At 60.3% G+C, this 21,605-nt stretch overlaps 2 protein-coding genes across 6 annotated transcripts in view; both read right to left on the bottom strand.

Annotated features, from left to right (window-relative positions):
- Nucleotides 1-630: 630 nt before the first annotated feature.
- On the bottom strand, nt 631-4,586 carry TEPSIN (TEPSIN adaptor related protein complex 4 accessory protein). Of its 2 annotated transcripts, none has more exons than XM_071451509.1 (13): nt 4,469-4,586; nt 4,185-4,257; nt 3,865-3,956; nt 3,678-3,771; nt 3,480-3,547; nt 3,300-3,378; nt 3,119-3,190; nt 2,740-2,940; nt 2,485-2,656; nt 2,109-2,225; nt 1,916-1,994; nt 1,705-1,839; nt 631-1,444 (listed from the first exon to the last, which is right to left on the bottom strand). In XM_071451509.1, exons 1-13 carry the CDS (start codon nt 4,508-4,510, stop codon nt 992-994), a joined length of 1,677 nt encoding a protein of 558 aa, XP_071307610.1. In that variant the 5' UTR covers nt 4,511-4,586; the 3' UTR covers nt 631-991. The 2 variants fall into 2 exon arrangements, with proteins under 2 accessions (XP_071307610.1, XP_071307612.1); XM_071451511.1 differs by having other exon boundaries at nt 2,109-2,222.
- Nucleotides 4,587-5,389: 803 nt separating this feature from the next.
- SLC38A10 (solute carrier family 38 member 10) overlaps nt 5,390-21,605 on the bottom strand; it is a 30,230-nt gene continuing 14,014 nt past the window's right edge. For all 4 annotated transcript variants that reach the window (XM_071451503.1, XM_071451501.1, XM_071451502.1 and 1 more), the window contains 6 exons: nt 17,068-17,221; nt 10,700-10,870; nt 9,946-10,407; nt 9,327-9,410; nt 8,546-8,725; nt 5,390-8,218 (listed from right to left, as the gene is read on the bottom strand). In XM_071451503.1, the coding sequence (XP_071307604.1) occupies nt 7,110-8,218; nt 8,546-8,725; nt 9,327-9,410; nt 9,946-10,407; nt 10,700-10,870; nt 17,068-17,221 (2,160 nt within the window). In that variant the 3' untranslated portion in view covers nt 5,390-7,109. The remainder of the gene's footprint in view (nt 8,219-8,545; nt 8,726-9,326; nt 9,411-9,945; nt 10,408-10,699; nt 10,871-17,067; nt 17,222-21,605) is intronic.

Below are 21,605 nucleotides of genomic sequence, written 5' to 3'. Positions count from 1 at the left end.
GGGACTTAGCGGGAATTAACCAATGAGACGAGAGAATTGACATGGGCGCGGCTTTGAGGGCGGGGAAAGGGGCAGGGCTTAACCCACGTGGGCGGGGCCCCCATGGGGTTTTTTGGGGAAAAATGGGGATTTTTGGGGGGAAAATCGGGATTTTGGGGACCTGAGAGGGGGACTGGGGCTACAGGGGCGCTGTGAGGAATATGGGGGAGTCATAGTGCTATGGGGGGCGGGTTATTGTTATTGATACTAAGAAATACAGAGGAAGGTTAATTGAAAGTGTATCTATGATAAGTGATTTGGATAATGTAGGGATATATGGCTTAATTATTTAATAAAAAAAATGTAAAATATCAAGATAAAAAGAAACCAGTGCCAGGTTGGGGGGGGGGGTACTATGGGGCAGGGGGGCTCATGGGATTATTGGGGGCCATGGTAAAAAGTGGGGTTATTAGGGGAGGAAGGGGGGAACCATGGGGCTGCTAGGGGGGCTGTAAGCATGGGGGAGAGCAGAGCAGCAGGGGGAAGCTGTGGGGATGCTGGGGGGCCATGGGGCTGTAGGAAAATGTGGGGCTGGGGGCCAGGAGGAGCCACGGGCCAAGCTCTGTCAGTGGCGCAGGAAGAAGTCACACGTTCCCAGGCCCGAGTGTGGTTTATTGGTGGGTCCCGGCCCCATGGGGATGGCACCTGCCCCCACCTCACCCCCACAGAGCCCAGCCTGCAGCTGGGGACCATCCAAGCGCACCCGTGGCCATGCTGGGGTCCCCAAAGCACCCCCAGCTCAGTGCCAGCGTGTCCCACACCCCTGTCCAGCTCCGAGGAGCGAGGGGCCGTGCCCCTCTGCCTGCCCCGGAACACACGAGGGACATTGTCACCTTGTCACCTGATGGAAGCCCTGTGGCCATCTCAGCCCATGTCCCCCGAGGCACCAGGACAGCGCAGGCCCCGCAGGGAGGGGGGCAGAGCCCCCGCAGCCCCCGGGGCCCCACAGCAGCTACATGTTGAGGAAGGCAAAGGCTGATGGCTGCAGGGTGCTGTCTGTGTCCTTCTCCCGGTCCATGTCCCCGTCCTGGGGCCGGGATGGCGTCCCTGGCTCCACTGGTGGCGAGTGTGGCCGGAGCACCGTGCTGGGACGGGCCACCAGCTCCATGCCAGCAAACAGGGACAGGCTGGGGGCCGCCGTGTCCCCTGCCAGCCTGCTGCCCCCGTCCTGCTGGCAGGGAGAGGCTGGCACCGCGGCCCCGGGGGGCTCTGATGCCAGCCCTGGCTCCTCAGCGGGGGCTGCAGGGGGCACAGGGCTCGGGGCTGGGCTCAGGGGGGTCAGGAAGCTCTCAGAAGCCACGGCTGGGATGTCCATGAGCAGGTCCCCGGCTGAGGGGGCTGAGGGTGGGCGTGGGGCCCTCGGGGAGGGCTGGGCCCGGCACAGGGCCTCGAACTGTCGCAGCATCTGGGACAGGGGTGGGCACAGTGAGAGCAGCATCAGCAAAGGGGATCAGCCTGGCACCTTCTCCCAGCCACAGGGACTGTCCCCCTGTCCCCTCCTGAGGAGCAGAGGGAGCATCACCCAGCCCTGGGAAAGGCAGCTAAACCACCCCTCTGGCACATACACAGAGCCATTCCCAAGGGCTGTGTGTCCCCAAGGGCTGTCAGACCTGTGCCAGGAGCTCCCACCCAAGGGACTGGGCACAGGGATGTCCCCAGAGTCACCTTTGTTGCTCGGTTGGCCACAGGCCCAGGGCTGCCTTGGCTGAGGTGCTGCAGGCGCTGCTGGGTCACAGCAAAAATCTGCTCTGGGGACAGCAGGTCGGAGCAGCCGAGGGCAGAGATGGCACACATGGACCTCTGTGGGGAAGGGGAGCTGAGCCTGGCAGTCCCCCAGACACCCCCCAGCCCTCCAAGGGGAGCCCCCTGTGCTCACCATGCGGACGCTGTCACTGGGATCCTCCAGTGCCCGGCCCAGCAGCTCCAGCACCACCTCACAGTTCAGGAGCCCACACCTGCCCAGGGATGGGGGCCACAGTCACCTGCAGCCCCTTCCCAACCCAGAGTCCAGGCCTGGGCAGCCAGGGAAGGGAGCCCAGCCCCAGGGAGCACCCGCCTCTGCCACTTACTCCTTGAGGAAGTGCTGAGCTTCCTCCCTGGTGAGGAAGACCCTGGCCCCGCGTGTCAGTCCCGACACCAGGCTCAGCTCCCTCCGGCAGTCACCCGGGCTGTCAGCATCCACCCTGCTGGGGACACAGCTCGTGAGGACAGGGGCCACCTGCCTGCTCCTCTCCCCAGAGTCCTCTCCCTGCACAGTCCCTGGCACACAGGGACCCCCACCCCGAGCAGCTCTGCCCACCCACAGCTGGCAGGACAAACACGCCAGGCTGAACACAGCCAGCAGAGCCAGGGCACTCTGGATCAGGGGTGTGGAAAAGGAGGGGAGGGTCCCTGGGGATGCAGCTGGGACAGCCCCAGGGCAGGGCAGCCCCCTGCCCCTCTCACCTGTCAGCCCCATGGCTCAGCTCCCGGCTGGCCCCGGAGCGGCTGTCGCTGCCGGATTTGCTGCCCGAGTCGGAGGCGCGGCTGCGCTCGTGGCCCTGCGAGGATTCCCGGGAGCTGTGCCCGCTCTCTGCCTCCTCCCAGCCACCCCCGGCCTGCCCCGGCTGGTGGCTCACTGCAGGGACAGCGCTGCTCAGCTGGGGTCCCCAAACCCCCCAGAACAGCTGGGGACCCCCCAGACTCCCCCACAGGTCCCACCTCGGGACGCACGCGGTGCAGGAGGGGTCGGGGGCGGCGGGGCCGGGCTGCTGGCAGGGGATGGAGCTCGGACGGGCTCGTAGGTGTCCTCAGGGAGGTCCCCACGGGGTCGCCGGGGTCCCCCCGGAGCCGGGAGCACGGCCTGGGCCACGGCCTCGGCTGCCCGCTGGAGGCTGCTCAGCAGGGCCTCTCCTGTGGAAGCTGCAGAGGCTGGGATGCTGGGGGAGCCCAGCCCCATGGGATCACCCCAGCACCCAGCTCCAGCCTGGGAAAGGGGCGTGAGGAAACTCTGGGAGCTCAGAGAACACAGAGTGACCCTCATGGCCCTACCCCAGTTCCCAGCGGGAAAGGACCCAGCGAGGGCCCAGCCAGGACTCACCAGAGCCATTCTTGTCACTGCTGAAGCCGAATCCCTGCAGGGAGCCACAGGGGCTGGGGCTGGAGCCCATCCCTGGGGAGGCACAGGGAATGTCAGGGGGGGCACAGGCACTCAGAGCTCCCCTCTCCTGCTGTGTCCCTGTCCCCCTGAGCGAGGGCCTGGCCCAGGGGGCTGTGCTCACCGGCAGGGGCCGGGGGCCGGGCGGGCAGAGCCAGGGGCTGTGGCAGTGGGGCATCCGAGAACAGAATGCTGGCCAGGTCCTGTGGGATTGGGAGACACAGAGAGAGAGAGAGGAGTGCTGGCAGTGCTGGGAACCCCAGGGTTCCCAAGCAAGGAGCTGCCCTGCCCCTGCAGCACCCACCTGTGCGGCCGCCCGCACCTTCTGGTTCAAGCTGTTGCCGTGGAGGGGGTCTGGGGGCCCGGAGAACACTGCAGACACACAGAGGGGAGGGTGGGGGACGCTCCCAAGTGGGGTAGGACCCTGCTCCTGGCACAGCAGGAGCCCTTCTGGGGTCTCAGCCCCCCATTGCTGCTCTGCCCTGTCCCCTCAGGCTGTTACCCGCAGCCTCCCGGATGAAGCTGGCGTTCCTCTTCAGCTGCAGCACAAACTGGGGCGAGCCCTGCGAGCAGGTGTGCAGCAGGATCTTCAGCACCTGCCTCAGGGGACAAGGACAAGTCACAGCTGCCCTCCCTTGAGCGGGGGGGGGTCCATCCCATCACCCCCAGTGTCCCCAGCACGGACCCACCTTCAACTTGACGTGGCAGGAGCTGCTCTGCAGCCGTGTGAGCAGATGCTCCAGCAGGCACTGGCTGCTCCCGGGGGACTCGTGGGAGATCTCTAGGGACGGGTTATGGATCCAGCCGGGACCGGAGGGCAGCAGCAGCCCCCGAGTGCCAGGAATTCAGCCCCCCCCCACAGGGTCCCAGCCAGGGCCCACAGCCCCACGGCTACCCCCAGCCAGCCCCGCAGGCCTCCAAAGCCCACCACAGCCTGGAGCAGGCCCGGGGAGCTCCCCCTGCCCCGGGATCCCCCCAGCCCGGTGCCCCCCGGCTCCCCGAAGGATACTGGCGATCTCTTCGAACAGGTACCCGGGGCACGGGGTATCGTCGTCGGCCGTGCCCCGCAGCAACACCGGCAGCTAGAGGAGGAGAGGCGGCGTGAGAGGAGGCGGACTCGCCCCGTTCCCCGGTGCTGGGCACTGGACCGAGGCCCCGGGGTGGGCCCGGCCCGGTCAGGGCGGAGTGAGGCCGCTGAAGAAGCGAGTGGGGGGTGCAGCGATGACGTGGCGGGTGAGCAGTGACGTCACGCCCCGGCAGCCCCCCCGCACCCCCAAAAGCCCCGGTCCGTACCCGGCTCAGGAAACTCAGCCGGTCCCGCAGCGGCGCCGCCATGACACTGCCGGCACCGGCCCTGCCCGGTCCCTCGGCGGCGTCAGGGAACCGCCTCCCGAAAGTTGCTTTTCACCAATGAGAGGGCAAAGCTCTGCCGCTCAACCAATCATCGGTGAGATAGGGCGGGGCTCTAGGCGGAAGAACCTCATGATGTTGACGCCTGAAGGAGGCGGGAAGTAAACAACCGGCATTTCCACCAATCAGAGCTGCCCGCGCCGACTGACCAAACAAAGGAGAGCACGGGGTGTGACGAGCGGGGCCGGCGGCCAATCGCGGCCGCCCGGGCATGGCGGCGCCCGTGGCCGTGCGGTGAGGCGATGTCGGGGCGCGGAGTGTGGCTGCGGACGCGGGCGCGGCTGCGGCGCTTCCCGGCGGCGCTGGCGGCCTGCGGGGACCAGGTGGGGCGGGTGGGGGCGCACCGGGGGCGGCTCCGGGGCCGGGCACGGGGAGCGGCTCCGGGGCCGGGGGTGGCACACGGGGGTGGCTCCGGGCCCGGCGGTTCCGGTGGCCCCCGCTCCCGTCCCGTGTGATTCCCGCAGGCCGCGGCCTACGGGCGGTGCGTGGCGGCGGCGGCGGCGGGACCGGCGGAGCTGCGGCGGGACGCGTGCTTGGAGGAGTTCCAGGCGCTGCGGGAGTGCTTCGCCCGCGCGGTACGGACCTGTCCCAGTCCCCGTCCCCGGTGCTGGCGGAGGGCGGCGGCCTCGGCCCGTCCTGACCGCGGCTCTTTGCAGGCAAAGGCGACGCCCAAGTGACCCTGGAGCCGCTCGTGGGGAATGAGACCCTCAAACCACCAGTTTGTCCTCAAATGACGGAGCCGCCCCCGGTCCCGGAGCTGCCCTCCCGCTCCCCAGCCCGGAGGAGGGGCAGTCCCGGGCTGGGTGAAGGTCACAGATCTATTTTTATTTATTAAAAGAAGAATTCAGATCAGAATGCTTCAGCTTATTTTATTGATGGGCTCAGCCCGCACTCCGGGCTCTCCGTGCCAGCGTCCCACCCTCCCCGGGGGAGCCGATCCCGGCGGGACGGGGCAGCTCCAGCCCAGCTCGGGGTGCCCACGGCATTCCCAGGAGCAGGAATGTCAGGAGCATCTTTGGTCCCTTCTGTTCACACAGAGAACAACAAACAGGCGGCTGTGCCCCCGCGGGGCCGGAGCCGGCAGCACAGGGCACAAGGAGCCGACCCGGCTCCCTGGCATCGCAGGAAGGCTGGATGTGCCACAGCCCGGATCCCTGGCCCCGGGGCAGCCCTGGAGCTCCAGAGCCCGTCCCCGCCTCCCGGCCGTGCTGCTTGTGCTTGACGACAGCGTTAATGGAGAAGCTCGTTGGGTTTGGGGGTTTAAGGCCACAGTGTTCCGGGGGGTCTTCCCAAAGGACTCCCCAGGTGGCTTCCCTGTCACTCTGGGCTGTGACACCCCGGGAGCACCAGGCAGGGACAGTCCCACCCCGTCCCAGCTCTGCAGGGTCCCACTGGACACAGACTCGAGGTCGCCAAGGACATTTGGAGGTCGGGATATAAAAGCCACCACAGTGATGAGGTCTGAGGGCTCCAGGCTGGGAATTCTCAGCCGGTCTAGGGAGAGCTTTGGGACTGAATTCTGTACATTCGCAGGTCGGGATGTAAAAACACAAAACCCAAAAAAACCCAAGGGATGAATCATTGGGAGCCTGAAACAACAGAGAGCTCTTGGGGAAGCTCCTCCCTTCTTCACTCACCAAACAAATTCCCAGAGGTGGAGCAGGGACCTGTCTGGATGCAGAACAGGGCGGGGGGAGGCTGGGAAGAGCACAGGGAACACAGGCAGAGGCAGGTGGAGCCCCTGGATCCACCTGGCCCTGCCATGCTTTCTCCCAAACCACTCACCTCTGGCAGGAGAATCAAGCTGGGTTGGGAAGGGTCGGGGGGAACTTGAGCTTCTTAATGCACTTTTGAGAGGGGAAGTGGAGCTGGAGAGCACAGAGAGGAGGAGCACCAGGGAGGGCAGCGGGGGCAGAGCTCTGTGTGATCCCAGTGTGTGGCCAAGGAACCCCATCCCTGGGAGAGAGGCAGCACAACAGGAGTTGTGCCCAGTTAAGGCAGCGTTTCTACTAAATGAGGTTCCTAAACCACCACTGTGGCCCAGACAAATGAGGCTCTGCTCCCGATCCAGCACTGGAGCACTGGCTCTGCTGGTCCTCAGCTCAAGGCTTCTCTGGGGTAAAGCCCTTCCCGAGGTGTGGATGGATCCCAGGTCCCCTCGGCACAGCCGGGGCCATGGAGCCCCTTCCTGGTTCTGAGAGGAGCTGGGAGATGGTTGGAGAAGGCAATTTGATGTGAATGAGATGCTGGAAAAGCTCCTTGGAACAGCGGCCTGGCAGGGAGCCGAGGTGCATGGCAGCTCTGGAAGGCAGGGGACAGCAGGAATGTCACTTCCAGTGCCACCATCTCCTTGGCCACCCGCAGGCACACACTGGGGGCGCTGCTGGAAGCCCCCAGGGTGGTGCTCAGGGATCCAAGGAGATCCTGTGGATCCGAGCACTGCATCCAGCAAAGCGCTGCTGGCTCAGATCTCTCCACGCCCGGTGAGGCCGAGCCTTCCCTGTGGAGCAGGGGCACAGCCCTGTCACGGGCTCCTGTCCTGTGTCACCTGCTGGATGTGGCGGCTGCGCACCAGGTGCTGCGCGCCCTCGGCCACCTGGCTCAGCCGCGCCTCCAGCGCGCTCCGCAGGTCATTCACCTTCACGTCGGGGAGGGGGTTCAGGCCGATCAGGACCCCCCCTGCTCCTGCTGCAGCCTCCTCCCCGTCCTCCTCCTCATCCTCCTCCTGGTCGGGAGGCAGCAGGTCCAGGTCCCGTCTCCTGCGCCGCAGGTCCAGGCCCCCCTGCAGCTTCAGCTCCCGGTTGGGTTTGACGTCGCGCTCCGGCTGCTGTGGATCCCTGGGGGCGGCTGCTCCGTCCTCAGATTTCCCTGCTGGAGCATCCTGAGGGGCACCGTTGGAGGGACCCCCACCCCCCCGGCCCTGCCGGCCCCCCGGCTCCTCCCCGGGATCCTCCTCCTTCCCGTGCCCGTGGCTGGGCGGGTCCCGCTGCCGCCCGCCCGCTCCCTCGGCCTGCGCTCCTCTCTGCCACTCCCTGTCCCGGGGGTGCTGCTCCCTCACTGCCACATTCCTGTTACTGGAAGAGTCCGGCACCACTGCCAGCTCCTTGGGCTCCACCTGACTCAGAGTTTTGGCTTTAAGGTCTGTTCCTGAGTCTCTTTCCAAACCCTTTCCTGCTACTCCCTGAACTTTGGCAGCCCCCGGCTGTTCTCTTTGGATGGGAGCTGTAGCTGCTTCCACGGCTTTCAGGAAATTCTTCTTCTGGTGGACATCTCTTCCAGCTTTGGCTTCACGTTCTCCTCCCAAATCCTCTGCCAAGGCCTTTTTCTCCAGGTGGTTTCTGGCTGCTGGAACACGCTGGGCATCCCCGTGGAGGGGATCCCGGTTCTCCACGGGATTCTTAACAGCTCTGTCATTCTCTTGCAGCGGCACCTTCCGCTCCTTGGGAGCAGCCACAGGAATGTCACGCCTCTGCCCAGCCTCCTCCAGCTTCCCCACCATGTCCCTGTGCTGCCTGGTGGAATCTGGGGGCTGCTGGCCCAGCTGCTCCTTCCCGGCCGTGTCTCCCTTGGCTCCGAGGCCCTCGTCCTCCCTGCTCCTGGAGAGGGGCAGGGCAGGCTCCGCCTGTGCTTCTGCTGCAGGACAAAACCCACATGGAGAAGGATTTCTCAGGACATTCCCTTCTCCTGCCACCACATCCTGTGAGACACGAGATGAGGCCGCACGGGAGGAAGAGCAGAGCTGTGGTTATCCCTACAGAAATGGCCGTGCAAGGGGACTTTGCCACGTGCCAAAGGAGCTCAGGAGGAAGAGCAGAGCTGTGGTTATCCCTACAGAAATGGCCGTGCAAGGGGACTTTGCCACATGCCAAAGGAGCTCAGATCTCTCCCAGTTTGATTTTAGAGCTGCTCTGAGCCATGAGCACCCTCTGGAGGGCTCCTGCTCCCTGGCCACGTCCTTACCTGGCTTTGGCTTCTCCTCTGCCCCCTCCTCCTGCCGCTGCTGGTGGATCTCCTTGTGCTGCTCCTCGATCACTGCCAGCAGCTTTGCCTGCTGGTCCAGGAGCTGCTTGTGCTGCACCTGCTGCTCCTTGATCACCTGCAACAGCACGTTGTGGTCCAGCAGTTTTGCTGGCCCTGCTTCTGGAAAAGGGGAAAAAGACAAAGGAAGTAAAACCCCTGTGACCCTCAGAAATCATGTCAGCTCTGGATGGGCTGCAAGCACTCTCCTTGGCAGGAAGATCTGACTCCACAAACCCTGCCAGGAGAGTGAGAAGGAAGCTGGAAGAGGATGGGATGAGAATAAGGGACCTGCACACAAGTCCAAGCTCAGGCTCCAAGCCCCCCTTGCCAGGCAGAGGTTGGAGGGAGGAGCTCAGCCTGAGGAAGGGTTTTGCAGCTCCAGCTCTGATGCCCCAGGGACAGAGCAGCCAGGGCCTTGGCGGGAAGGAGCTTTTCCCTGTGATGTGTTCAGGTGTCCCCATGTGCCCCTGCCCACACCCCTCCCGCTGTCCTGCCAGAGCAGTCTCACTCCTGTCTCCTTCTTCCAGGGCTCCAACACCAGGGAGCAGCCAGGCCCAGGTGCCAGCATGACTCAGGTCCCCGAGTGGCCCTGCCAGGTGTGCCAGAGATGGGACAGGCACCACCTGATGCAGGGGCTGTGGCCTCAAGACACCATCCTCCCACAGAGAGGGATCTGAGGAGATCCAGACCCACCCCACACACCCTGAGAACACACACTCACCCCCTGCCTTCTCCTGTTTCTCCTCAGTGTTCCGGTTCTCCAGCAGTTCTGCTCTCTCTGGGAGGGGCAGCTCCTGCTTCTCACCTGCAAAGGAAAGGACCACAGAGCTTTGCTGTCAGTGCAGATGTTCCCTAAAACGCCTCCACGCTGTCCCGGCACCGTTTGCATCCAACGCGCCGGCTGCGAGGGAAGTAATAAACCCAATATTTAACAATCCCGTGCCTGGTGGCAGCGAGCCAGCACTAACTACCTCGGCCAATTAACATGCAAGAACAGCTCTAACTGGCTTTTAGACGGGCACTTGGCAATGTGTTCCCTGTCAAGATCTCCCGGCTCCGTGTCCCCGGTGATTTGGGAGCCGTGCAGGAACAGCACGGCACCTGACATTTTGGCGGGTAGCGAACAACTGTTTGACAGCTCTTGCAGTAGCTGTCAAAGCCACCAGATTCCTCCCTTCCCGCAGCAGCTGCCGGAGGGGCTGTGCTCACTCACGTGCTCCACTCGTGGAGTTCAAAGGAAGCACCAGGATGGAGATGGGAATGACCAAATTGTCCCGACTCCGGGGGCACTACAGGCCCAAAAGAGCTCGCTCAGTTGAGCTGCTGTGAAAGGAGCTTACCAGGGTCTGCTTCCTTCTCCACGGGCTTTGCAGCCTCCTCTGCTTTCCTGGGGAGCTGGAGCTGTGACCTGTCCCTCTCAGCAGCCTCGGCAGTGTCACCATCCAGCACGGCCGCCTGTGCCTTGGCTTCCAGCTTGGCTTCCCCTGCCTCCAGCTCCTTGTAGGGCGGCCTTCCTCCCTGCTGCAGCGCTGCCTCCGGGACCTTCTCCAGATTTGGGACAGGCCCACCAGTCCCTCCCCGCTGCTGGTTCTCGGCAGCCACTTCCTTCCCTTGCTTTGGGCCCAGTGCCTCCTTCTGGGGCTTCAGCCTGGCTGGCTCCTCCAGCAGACGGTCCTTGGCTCCTCCAGGAGCCGCTTTATTCTCGCTGGATTCCTCCCGCTCCCGCCCCATGTCCACGACCACCTCGTCGTGTGGGACCGGGGGCTCGTGGCGATGGGCCTCCCCCACGGGCACAGCAATCCCTGGGGGACAGGCAGGGTCAGAGGCAGCAGGTTCCCAGTACACCCAGCACACCCAGCACATCCAGCTCCATGCTGCCCTTGTCCAGCCCTGCCTTCTCTCCCTCATCTGGAGGCCACATTCCCAACAAGCCTCCAGAGCATCAAACACTAAATCACCTTCAATCCACCAACAGCACCACGGAGGTGCACTGAGGGGAGGGTAAGGAGAGGTCAGGATCTCTGTGTCAGGGTCCCACAACATACACACACCCCCAGCTCCCAGTCCAGCTCCCCTTCCCAGGATCACTTTTACCTTGATCGGGACGGTCCAGCTGCACTTTCTCTTCCACCTTTCCTCTCTCCTCCTCCCTCTTGGGCACCTGCACGGGCACCTTGATCTGTGGCTGCTCCATCTCCTCCTTCTCCTCAGGCACTTTGGGTTTATCACGGTCATCCTCGGGCTCCTCCACCACCGGGTTCTGCTCTGCAAACACAGGATGGGGACAGGGATGAGGTGTGGGAGCTGGGAATTGCTGTGTCTGTCCCAATCCCTTCACCCACCCAGCCCAGCTGCTGATTTCCCTCCAGCCTCAGCACGGTGGGGCTGGGGCAGATTTTGTTCTGGGGTGCCCTGGTTGTTTTCCCTGTTGTGGGTTTTTATGGAGCTGCTGGAAGGGAAGAGTGGCAGGGATGGAGCAGGGATGGAGCGGGGATGGAGAGGGGATGGAACAGGGGTGGAGAGGGGATGGAGCGGGGATGGAGATGGGATGGAGAGGGGATGGAGCATGGATGGAGCCAGATGGATAAGGGATAGACCGGGAATGGAGCACGGATGGAGCCGGCTGCTGCTGCGAGGCAGTGCCACCAGATGTCAGCATCCCCCCGGCTCCTGCCCCAGACCCTCGGCTCCGGGAGAGACCGAGCTGGAATCCAGACCCGGATCCCGCGGCACTGGAAGAGGCAGAGCTGCGATCCAGCCCCGAACCTCCCAACACCAGAACCCGAGCTGGGCTCCAGCCCAGCTCCCACTCCTCCGCTGCTGTTTGCTGTGAAACGTCTTAAAACCTCCTTTATTTCGATTTTTCCCCCATTTTAGTGCCCGAGTGTTCCCACAGCCCTTCAGATGCCTCTCAGAGGAGGGGTGGGGAGGTTTCCTTTTCCCGCAAGAGTTTTGAGGAGGGGGATTAAACAACAGGCATTAATTAGGGGAAACTCCTGAGGGAGAAGGGGGAGTTTCCCCCCACCTTGTCCTCAGAGACAGAATGTTTTTGGAAGACACATCCCAGTCAATCCAGTCACTGTGTTCAGCACTGGTATGACCAGCACATGGAATCTTTTGCACATTCCATGGGATGGGAAGGGTCCCTTCCACCCCCAGGATGGCAGAAAACCCACACAGGGAGTGAACTCTTCCTTTGGAGAGCAGCAGAGAAGGAAATAGAATTGTTTCCCAGCAGTGAAGTTGTTCTGCAGATTTTTTTCCATCCAACAAACTCTTAAAAAAAAAATCTATCTTCTGTAACAAAAAAAAAAATTCCCAACCCTTTCCCCCTTCGCCCTCCCCCGTGTGATTTCCTTTGGGGAATTAATTCTATAAACATCTTTCCATTTTCTCCTCCCCCTCCGCAGGGCTGGTGCGATTTATTACGAGATGAACTCATGGGAAAGAAGGGATTGCCACAACTTCAGCTGCGTGGGCCTTGCCTGAGCTGGGGAGGAGGGGGGAACAACAAAAATTCACAAAAAATTAAGTACAAACTCCTGGCCCAGAGGGATCTGTGCCAGCAGGACCTTGAGCCTCTCCAGAAACGCGGACTCCGGCCCGAGCTCCACACCCAGAGGAGGGACGTGTGCGGGACTGGCCGGCTTTCCACGTTCCTTCGCTTGGGGAGTGATGGTGGGAGGGGAAAAGGACTCGGATTTTCTGAGAAATTCGAGTCTAGTACCCAAGGGTCCCCCTCTCCATTGAGGGACTTCCCAGGGTTCAGCAAGTCAGGGCAGGACACTCCTCCTTTTCAGGAAAAACTGGGCTGCAGGAACCAGTGCCCAGCCCTGGCCAGGGGCCCTGGGAAGCGGGAGGCTGAGGCCGGGGAGGGGAGCTCAGCACGGCTGCGGATGTTCCCAGCTCAATCCTGGCCCCAATGCAAGAAATTATTTACTCTATTGGAGGAAAGTTTCTTGTTAATTGGTTCATGGAGGCGGGAGATGGCTCCGGTCGGAGAAGAGAGAGGATCCAGAGAACCCCAACACAGGCAGGGCTGTTCCCACAGCGGATGGGAGCAACGAGCCGAGCAGTGAGATGATGTTCAAGGGGAAATAAAAAGGAACAAGGGGGAAATACAAAGGAAGAGAGGAGGAAATAGAAAGGAAGGAGGGGGAAATAAAAAGGAAGAGAGGAGGAAATAAAAAGGGAGAGAAGGAAATAAAAAGGAAAGAGGGGGAAATAAGAAGAAAGGAGGGGGAAATAAGCGAGGAGGAAATAAGAAGGAAGACAGGGGGAAATAAGAGAGGAGGAAATAAGAAGGAAGACAGGGGAAGCTTTCCTTGCCATCAGGAAGCAGAGGAGTTAAATGCAGCAGTTCCCCTGCCCAGAGCAGCAGGTGAACCCCCGCGGGCCTAGGGCAGCCCGAGGGGCCGGGGGAGGCCCCGCTCTGCTCCGGGAGTGTCCCTGGCAGCTTCCATCATAAATCAGGCAGAGGCACGTTCCCCGCTCTGCAAACAATGCAGGAAAAGCCCAAAACACAAACAAAACACAAACCCAAAAGTCTCCACGCCGCAATAAGGCCAAGCTGCCTCGAAGCCATCATTTGCTCAGCGGGAGACAAAATTAAGTTCATCATCAGGGCGTGAATTAACAACCTCTCAGGCTGCCTGGAAATCCATCCGGGGCTCCGGCTGCTTTGCAGGGAAGAGTTTTGCTGGGGCTCTGCCTCTCTTCTTGCCCTCCAGGTCCCTTTGAAGCATCTTCCAGTAACGCTGTGCCTCGTCGTGTTTTATGAGCGGCCTTGGACATTACAGGCAAGGCCTGAGAGGCTGTAAAAGCTTTTTGGCTTCCAAGGAGAGGCTGGGGTGTGAGGCAGCACCGAGAGGCTTCGCTCTGACCCCCGGCTCTCCGGCATCTCTGCTCACACGAGGGGAAGCCGGGGCGTCCTGCAGCTGATTTGTGTGTGTGCGTGCCTGGGTGTGTTGTGGTTTGGCAACAGCCTCTCCAGGCTGCCATAAAATTTCATGATTAGCAACCTAAAAGCTTCCCTTCTCCCCCTGCTCCTGGTTCGGATCGTTGCAATGGTCCCAGGCAGGCACTAAATCCCTCCTCACACGTTTTTCCAGCCTCTCAAAGCTGAAATGTGCTTCCACAGCCCCTGCCCTGGGCAGAGGCAGAGGGATGGGCCCTGCTGTGCTCGCCCCCAGTCCAGGGGGAGCCTTAAGGACAGCACAAGGAGCTCCGGGACACACCTCCCTCTCCAGGGTGTCACCCCAGGGCTGACCAGGGACATGGGGTCCAGGACCTGCTTGTGCCAGTGCAGCTCCAGATCTGCTGAAATTCCTTCATTGCATGATATGGAGCAAGATCCAGGAGCCTGTGCCAAGGAAAACGGAGCCCAACAAGCAGGGCAGAGGGCTGGGGGCAAACTCTGCCCTGGGATGTGCCGAGCACCAGGAGCAGGGCAGGGCCAGGCCCTCCCTGGGGAGCCCCCGGCCCAGCTGCGCCTCCAGGAGCCCTCCCTCCCCCCGAAACGGGTCCAGATTTCACAAGGTTATGGAATGGCATCCCTGAAATTAGTTCACAGTTGTCTCCTGACGCACCAGCAGTAAAAACCAACCCAAATTACCAGAGGCTGCTGGTTCCTTTTCTGTGTCACAGGCACTATTAAAAGCTCGCTCGCACAAAGCACCAGGGAGAGCCGCGGCGGAGCCAAGCTGTTCCTGCAGGATGCAGGAGCCACGTTCCACACATCTCCGGGGCTGCTCCGGCGGGGAATGCCGGCAGGGACCCGGCCTGCCGCGGGCAGCTTGCGGCTGGGGGGCAAAGCACAGGGATGGAGGGTGCAGGGATGCACAACACAACCCCAGATTTTGCCCCAGTTCAAATAACAGAGCCCACCCCATGCCCCAGGACAGCGGGATGGCCGGAGCAGGGTGCCCAGCACACGGGGGAAAGGGCTCTTGCACAAGGAGCCTGAATCAGGGCTTTGTTACCCAACATTGCACAACAGCAGGGAGAAGATGAAGCAGCAACGATCAAGTAAGGAGCTGAAAAATATTACAAAATCTTAATCCCCCCCGAGACCCTCGAGGGTGCTTTAAATACGGAGAGAAATTGCCTAATTAGCTTTTTTTTTTTTTTTTTTTTAATGGATAATTGCCTTCCTGAGCTTTCAGAGGCAGCTTAGCAACCTTTTAACAGAGGCGCAGCCGCGGCAGGACGGGGCTGGAAGGGGTTTTATCCCTTTCCCGAAGAGCTGCTGACAGTAAAACCTCCAGCACCACAGGCTGGGGCTGTAATGGGCACTTGGGTGTCGTTAGGAAAAACACGATTCCGAGGCCGCTGGTCAATACGTGTTCACATAAAAGGCCAATGTTCTAATATTCATAATCCCCGGGCCCACGGGGCAGGGCTTTAATGAAAGTCTCTCCAGTTCTGGGCTCCACAACATCAAAGAGGCCAATAAAACTCCTCTCACACGCTGACAGGCGGGAGGCAGACGGGGAAGGCAGCGCTGGGGAAAGGCCCTGCGGTTTGCCTTGGATGGGGCAGCACGGGAAAGGGCACGGAGCAAGCCTGTGCCCAGGGAAGGGGCTGAGCACCCTCTGACCCAGAGGCACAGACGCACCTTGTACCTGGAAGGAGGGGTCTGGAAGAACCCTCCACCCAGGAAAAGGGCTGGGAGCAGCACCCTGTGCCCTGGGGAAGGGGCTGAGCAGCCAGCAGGGGTGCCCAGGGTGAAGCTGTGGGATCCTGCTCAGCCCCGGGTGCGGAATTCGGCCCATCCGGAGGGCACCCAGGTGCCGGGGGTGGCCCAGCCCGCATCCTGCGGCCCTGCAAGGACAGGATGCAGCTGCTGCAGCGCGTTCCAGGAGGCAGCTCCTGCTCTGCAAAACAAGGCGGGTGAGGACGAGGGGGAGCCATGGCGGGGGATGAAGGGCACCATTTAACGCCTCTCATTGCTAGTCAAGCCGACATCCTGCAGAGGCACAGGGAGGCACAGATCCAAGGGATCGCAGCGCTGGCTCTCCCGGGGCAGCCCCACGTCCACCCCGCAGGTCCTTGTCCCCCTCCTCTTCCTCCTCCCCGGGGAGGGAGCCCCCATTGGCAAAGGGACCTCAGGGGACAGCTGAGCTTTCCCTTGGAACTGCAGGGCTCCTCCCTGGGAAGTTTATGAGCCGGGAGCACTAAACCCGCCTTCCTCCCGGGTGGGATTATTTAATCCAGCAGCACTCAGAGCTGCTGCCGGCGGGCCCCGGGATCGCTCGGGTGATCAGAGCCTGGCATCCCGCTCCACCGCCCCAGCTCACGCCAAGAAGGGGAGAAGATTCAGCAAACTCCTGCAGACACCGTGTTTTATGGGATTTTTTATTTTCCCAGTCAGAACACGTGTCATTAGCGATTCCTCCTGAAAGGAGCAGCTGTTCTTTGGCCATTACTGCTCCAAAATTAACCAAGACGGAAGAATTCAATCGCATCCCTCCTCCAGGCCCTGCTGAGGGCTCCATTAAGGGATTGGGAGCGTCTTTAGCTTGGAGTTCGCCGGCATCCGCGTGCCCGGGAAGGCACACACGGCCTTGAGTAAGCCACGAGTAAACCACAAGTAAACTCCACCACGGAGCAACCCCAGAGTGAATGTTATCGGCAGCAGCACCGGTGTGGGAGACGCTCCAAGCTGCCGGGCAGGAACCCAGCCAAGAACCAGGAGGGAGGATAATCTCCACAAGAGCCAGCCCCTTTCTCCCTTCCGCTCTCAATCTCTGCGAGGATATTTCAAGGCCTCCAAAGAACAAAAAAAAAAAAAAAAAACCCCACAGGAGCAGAAGGAAACAAAAGTGCAGCGAAGGAACAGGACACGGCGGGGCCGAGGGGCAGCACGGGGTCAGGCGGCACCTGCGCGCCACGGCCTCGCTCCGGAGCAGCTGGGAAAGGGAGGAGCGGCCGTAATTCCATCAGCAGCCCCAGCAAACAAATAATAAATAACAAGAACCGGTAAACAAAGCTGAGGCATAATCACAGGCTTTGTCAGAGAGGGAGCCGAGGCCAAATTTATACCCTCGGCACCAAAAAAAGAGGCAGTTCCCATAAATTTCCCTTCCTTCGAGGGTGATGGACGGATGGTCCTTGGGCTGGCATGGGGGGAGAACAGTCCCGTGGGCCAGGTGGGTACTCTGCTCATCCCAAACTGGGATCACTGCTCTGTCCCTCCAGGGGATCCCAAGCCTGTACCACACCCTTCCCTTCCCAAAAGAACAACTCCCACAGTGGACCACTGGAGGTCACAGCAGATTTTCCAGCAGACAAAAGTGCAGCTTTTCCTGGGAAAAGGCCCCAGGAAGCTGGGAAGATGCACAGAGCTGCCTGGAAATTACCCTGCTATCACCACACTTGAAAAAAAACCAACAGATTTCTCCTTCTTTTTAAGAGGTGACCTGGGAACAGGGCTGGGAAACCCAACTCCAGCAAGCACATACCTGGAAGTTTGACCGAATCCTGGTCAATTCTGCTCTCCTCTCTGTCCAGGTGCTCCAAGCCCACTGCTTCTGTCCTCACACGGGTGTCCTCGGTGGCAGACAGGGTGGTGTAGGTGCTGATCACCAGCATGCCCAGCCCAATCCACAGGATAATCTGCACAGAGGGACAGAGGGACAGTGAGCACAGGAAATCCAAGGGGACTGCTCCCCACAGCATTCCCATGGTGCCTGCACAGAATTCCAAGCTCAGCACAGGGACATGTGTTAGGGAGAGAAGAGAAATGTCAGAGAGAAACAGGAAAACCAGTCGCTCCTGGCTGAGGTTCATTTCTGGGTGTAGGGCCATGGGAATGGAAGCTGTTTCAGAGGCTGGAAGCTGTTGGAAAAGCTTTGGAAGGGCTCAAAAGTGAGTGAAGTGAGTGGGCAGGACCCAGGGATAGGAAAATGCATGTAGCAGACAAGTCCTACTGCAAAGACTCATTTCCTGGTATTCCCAGCATGAGAACTCCATGAAATCAGGTCTGGCTGAGCACAGAGGAGCCTGGCCTGGTTACAGCCCCAAACCATTCCAGAGAGCTGCTTAAAAATCCTTGGTTTTGAAAGCAAGGGTAACATGTCCACACACAGATCCTGGTCCTAGGGCTCAAGAAGCTGCTGAGAAATGACTCCCTGATTCCCAGAAAGCGAGGATCAAACAGAGTAAAAATAGAAGGGTGGAATCGGGATCCCATGGAGGGAAGGGCTCTTGGAATTTCTCTACCTCAAAAAGGAGAAAGTGATGAGCAGCAAAGGAATTTTTACAGCTTGTTATGTGATGACAAATTGATCTAAAAGGATCTAATTCCACATGAGTCATAGGAAGTGTTGGATGGCACTTGGACAACCTGGTCTAGTGGAAGGTGTCCCTGCCCATGGCAGGAGGTGGAACTGGATGAGCTTTAAGGCCCCTCCCAGCCCAAACCATTGCATGATTCCATGACTCCCAATCCTCACTGTGCAGATTCACATCCCAATTCACAAAAAACAAAAGAAAAAGAAGCTTCTCAGTGTGGGGAAAACCAAGAACGGCCACAGGGAGCACTTCACCATTGGAAGCTGCCAGAAAACTGCAAATCAAGGGGAAAGGTGAAATTGGAAGGAGGAATTAAAACATTGGCACTTCCAGAAGGGGAGGAGGGGCCGATGCTTTCCTCACCCACTGAGGGAGGTCACCCAGCAAGAGGGAGCAGCGTGCTCAGAGCTGGGCTCAGGGGACCCCGGAGGGCCCGTTCCCAGCACGCCCCGCAGACAGCCCGACGCCTTCGGAAGGAAAAGGCTGGCGGGACGCGGAGCAGCTCTGGATCAGGGGCAGCGTGGCCAGGGAGCAGAGGCCAGACCTTAGAGCTGCTGCAGAGGAAACAGGAGCAGAATGTGCTGCCTGCCTTGCTGGGGTGCACAAAGAGCAGATATCCTGCCATCCACCCCCCCGGCCCCGGGCAAACGCCGAGTCAGCAGGTCCTGCACTGCTGCCCTGGGCTGAGCTGCTCCACTTCCTCCCCTCCCACAATCCACAGCCCCGGCACAAATGCATTTTGTGCCTGGGAGGTTGTTCTGGCACCTTCCAGAAACAACAGCGCAGAGGAAGAGCGTTTCCACAAAGAGGATCTATTCTGGTGCCACAGGAACCAGGAGCAACGTGGGAGAGGAGGGAGCTGTAGGAAACGGCTGAAAACATTAAATGCTTTAAAAGGATTTTTGTTGTTTCTTATCTTAGTGGGGAACCAGGGGCTCAAATGCCTCGGATTGAAACCCCTTTGATTGTTGCACATTTGGAGTTCAGCTGCGAGCTCCCGGAGCAGTGGGTACGGGCACACGTGGCAGTCAGAGACAGGCTGGGCTGTCCCTGAGCTGCCCTCACCCAACTCCCCCCTCCTCACCTACCCCCTCGCCAGCTGAAGACCAGAATAAAGAGGGCCACGATTTGGCTTAATTCCATGGAGATGCTTATGCCATGGAAAAGCAGGCGGTTTGTGCTCAGGGGACCACCAGGGCAACTGAAGGAACGGGACTGAGGGCTGCAAGGACTCAAGCGCTCAAGGAACCAATCCAGGCAGAGGAGCCACCAATCCCCAGAGCATCCAGAGAGATCCTGCAGCGAGGGGAGGCTCAGCACTGCACGTCTGAGCCAAGCTCTGGTCCTAGGGGAATGATCCCCCCTGAGCCAGCGATCCCACGGAGAGCAGAGCCTTTTCTGCAGAAGCCCCTCTCAGCACAGACACGAGGAGAGGCTGTGGGAAGCCCTGGGGCAGCTCAGCAGGGCCAGGGCCAACTCCTGGGAGCCACGCTCAGAGCACGGACGGGAATCCAGCAGAGGAAGTTCACGCGGCCGCTTCCTCGGCCGGTTGTGCTCCCCTGGCCCTCCTTCCTCCCAGAAATGATCCAGCTCTGCAGAGCAGAGCCATTAGCTCAGCCCTGTCCTGCAGCCACGGGAAGCAAACACGCTGCATTTGTGTGGCGTGACGCCATCCCCGTCCTCCTCCCGGACACCAGCGAGCGCTCCGAGGGACGGAGTCATGGCGAAGGAATGCAGAGCCCCGGTCACTGCCAGCCCCCTCTTCAGAGATGCTGTGTTTTGGGGGGGCTGTACTCCTGGATGTGCTGCTGGGGAAGATGTGCTGGCCCCTGCGCTGCCAGGGAAGGGCAGAGGGAATCTCTTTTCCACCCGCACAGGAGCGAGCCCAGGGGTCACTTCCTGACCTCCGGCAGCTCCTCTTCCCCAACTGGGACAAGAGCAACTCCGGCCTCCCTAGGAGGGGCCTCTCGGACAGGCTTGTGTCAACACTGGGAAGGCAACACCTTCCTGCTGGCAGCTCCACACTCTGCTCACAGACCCCCACACGGCCCTCGGCAGCTCTGCCAAACCGGGGCTCCCTGGGAGCAGCGGGACGCGGACCCTTACAGCAACAGATGCTAAACCACAAGAAAGGGAACACTCTCCCTGCTTCACTCTCAGCACTGTGTGCCTGACTCTGGGCTTTTTAACTGCTCTGGGACCTGCCTTTCCAACCTAACCCTTCCAACCAGGGCACTCCCAGCCCAGCCCAGCTGAGCAGCAGCTCCAATCCTTCCCAGTTCCTCAGCAGAAGCCTTTTGCTGGCCAGCAAACATCTGCCCATTTCCCTCCCCCATCTGAAATCCTCTTCATTGCTTTTAGTGTTTCGTAGGCTCAGTTTGCACCTCTCCTGTAAAAACCTGGCCTTTCACGTCACCACCTGCCCCACACTGGACGCTGCTGGGTACCAGAAGTGGCCTGATAAAAGCAGCCAGTCCTCAGCAGCACAAGAGCCAAGATAACCCAGAGAAGTGTAAAAGCTGGCGCTGAGGTTTGCTGCTCTGAAGGAGCTAAAGCTGATGCAGGGAAGGAGGGGGAATGTCCCTGTACCCTGTTTGGACAGGGACAGGAAGGGAAGGACAGCTGAGCCCAGGGCTGGCATTCTCCCCCCAGCCGCCACCTTCCTCAGGAGCTGACTTTGATGGAGTGGAGCACCTGATCAAAGGAGTGCAGGAATGAAGGAGGAGACCAAAGACAGAGCTCCAGGGAAAGAATAAATGAGCCTTTGCAAAGACCTGGAGGGAGGAGAGGGTGGGCTCGGAGCTGGGCTGTGGAGGCGGGGAGGTGCTGAGCAGGGCGGGCAGGTGTGTTCTCGCTCCAAGCAGGAATGCAAACCTGACAGGCAATGGATCACTCAGGGAAGGCTGGACAGCTTGCTGCCAGCCCCTCGAGAAGTAACCCGGGGCCTGATGCTTTAGATAAGCCCTTCCTCCTTTGTGGGGATTTCTGCAGGACAAACATCTCCCTGAGCCTCGTGACCGGGTTTGGGGTCAGGCATTGTGAGGGCCCCAGTGTCCCACCCCGAGCAGCCGGGCTTAGAGCTCAGCCTGTCCTGAGTGCAGCCCCGAGGCACTGCAGGGAAACACTCTGGCTCAGCCGGAATAGAAAGCAATTCTTGAAAGTGCTCTTTGTTTCCCTGAAAAACCCAGGCTGGCATTCAGACTCCTGCTCGGGGTTTCACTCAAAGAAGTTCGGAGCTAAGTGTCAGAATTCAGAGTGAAAGCTGGAAAGTTGGACTACTTCCTTGTGTCAGGGAAAGCACAGGGAAGAAAAAAAACACACCCTGCTTAAAAAATTCACGTAGGTTTGCAAAGCCACAAGTCATTAAGCAGAGAACAAGCCACCAGTTCTGTGGGCCCCACAAAAACGTGCTGCTCTCCCCTGCTGACTCCACACTGTGCCCAAAACCTTATTCCCAACCCAGCACTGTCCTGACTGGGAATGTTGGGACAGAGACCTGTGAAAAAGGCAGTGGATTAAATTAGTGTTAGGGACAAAACCCAAAACCTGTTAATTTCAGCCCACGGTATTTGCAGGAGCAGAGAGATCAAGCCCAGCAAAGAGCCACTTTGTTTCAGTCCCTGAGGAGGCCAATTCAAACTGGAGCAAAAGGAAAAGTTAAACTTCTAACAGCCTCTGAACGACCCCAATCCCTCAGAAAATCAAT

This window comes from Agelaius tricolor, unplaced genomic scaffold, assembly GCF_023055355.1.
Source record: "Agelaius tricolor isolate 1412-34295 unplaced genomic scaffold, bAgeTri1.0.p SCAF_32, whole genome shotgun sequence".
NCBI classification, from domain to species: domain Eukaryota; kingdom Metazoa; phylum Chordata; class Aves; order Passeriformes; family Icteridae; genus Agelaius; species Agelaius tricolor.
The sequence above is the reverse complement of the archived record's forward strand: the minus strand, read 5'-3'. Positions and strand labels throughout refer to the sequence as shown.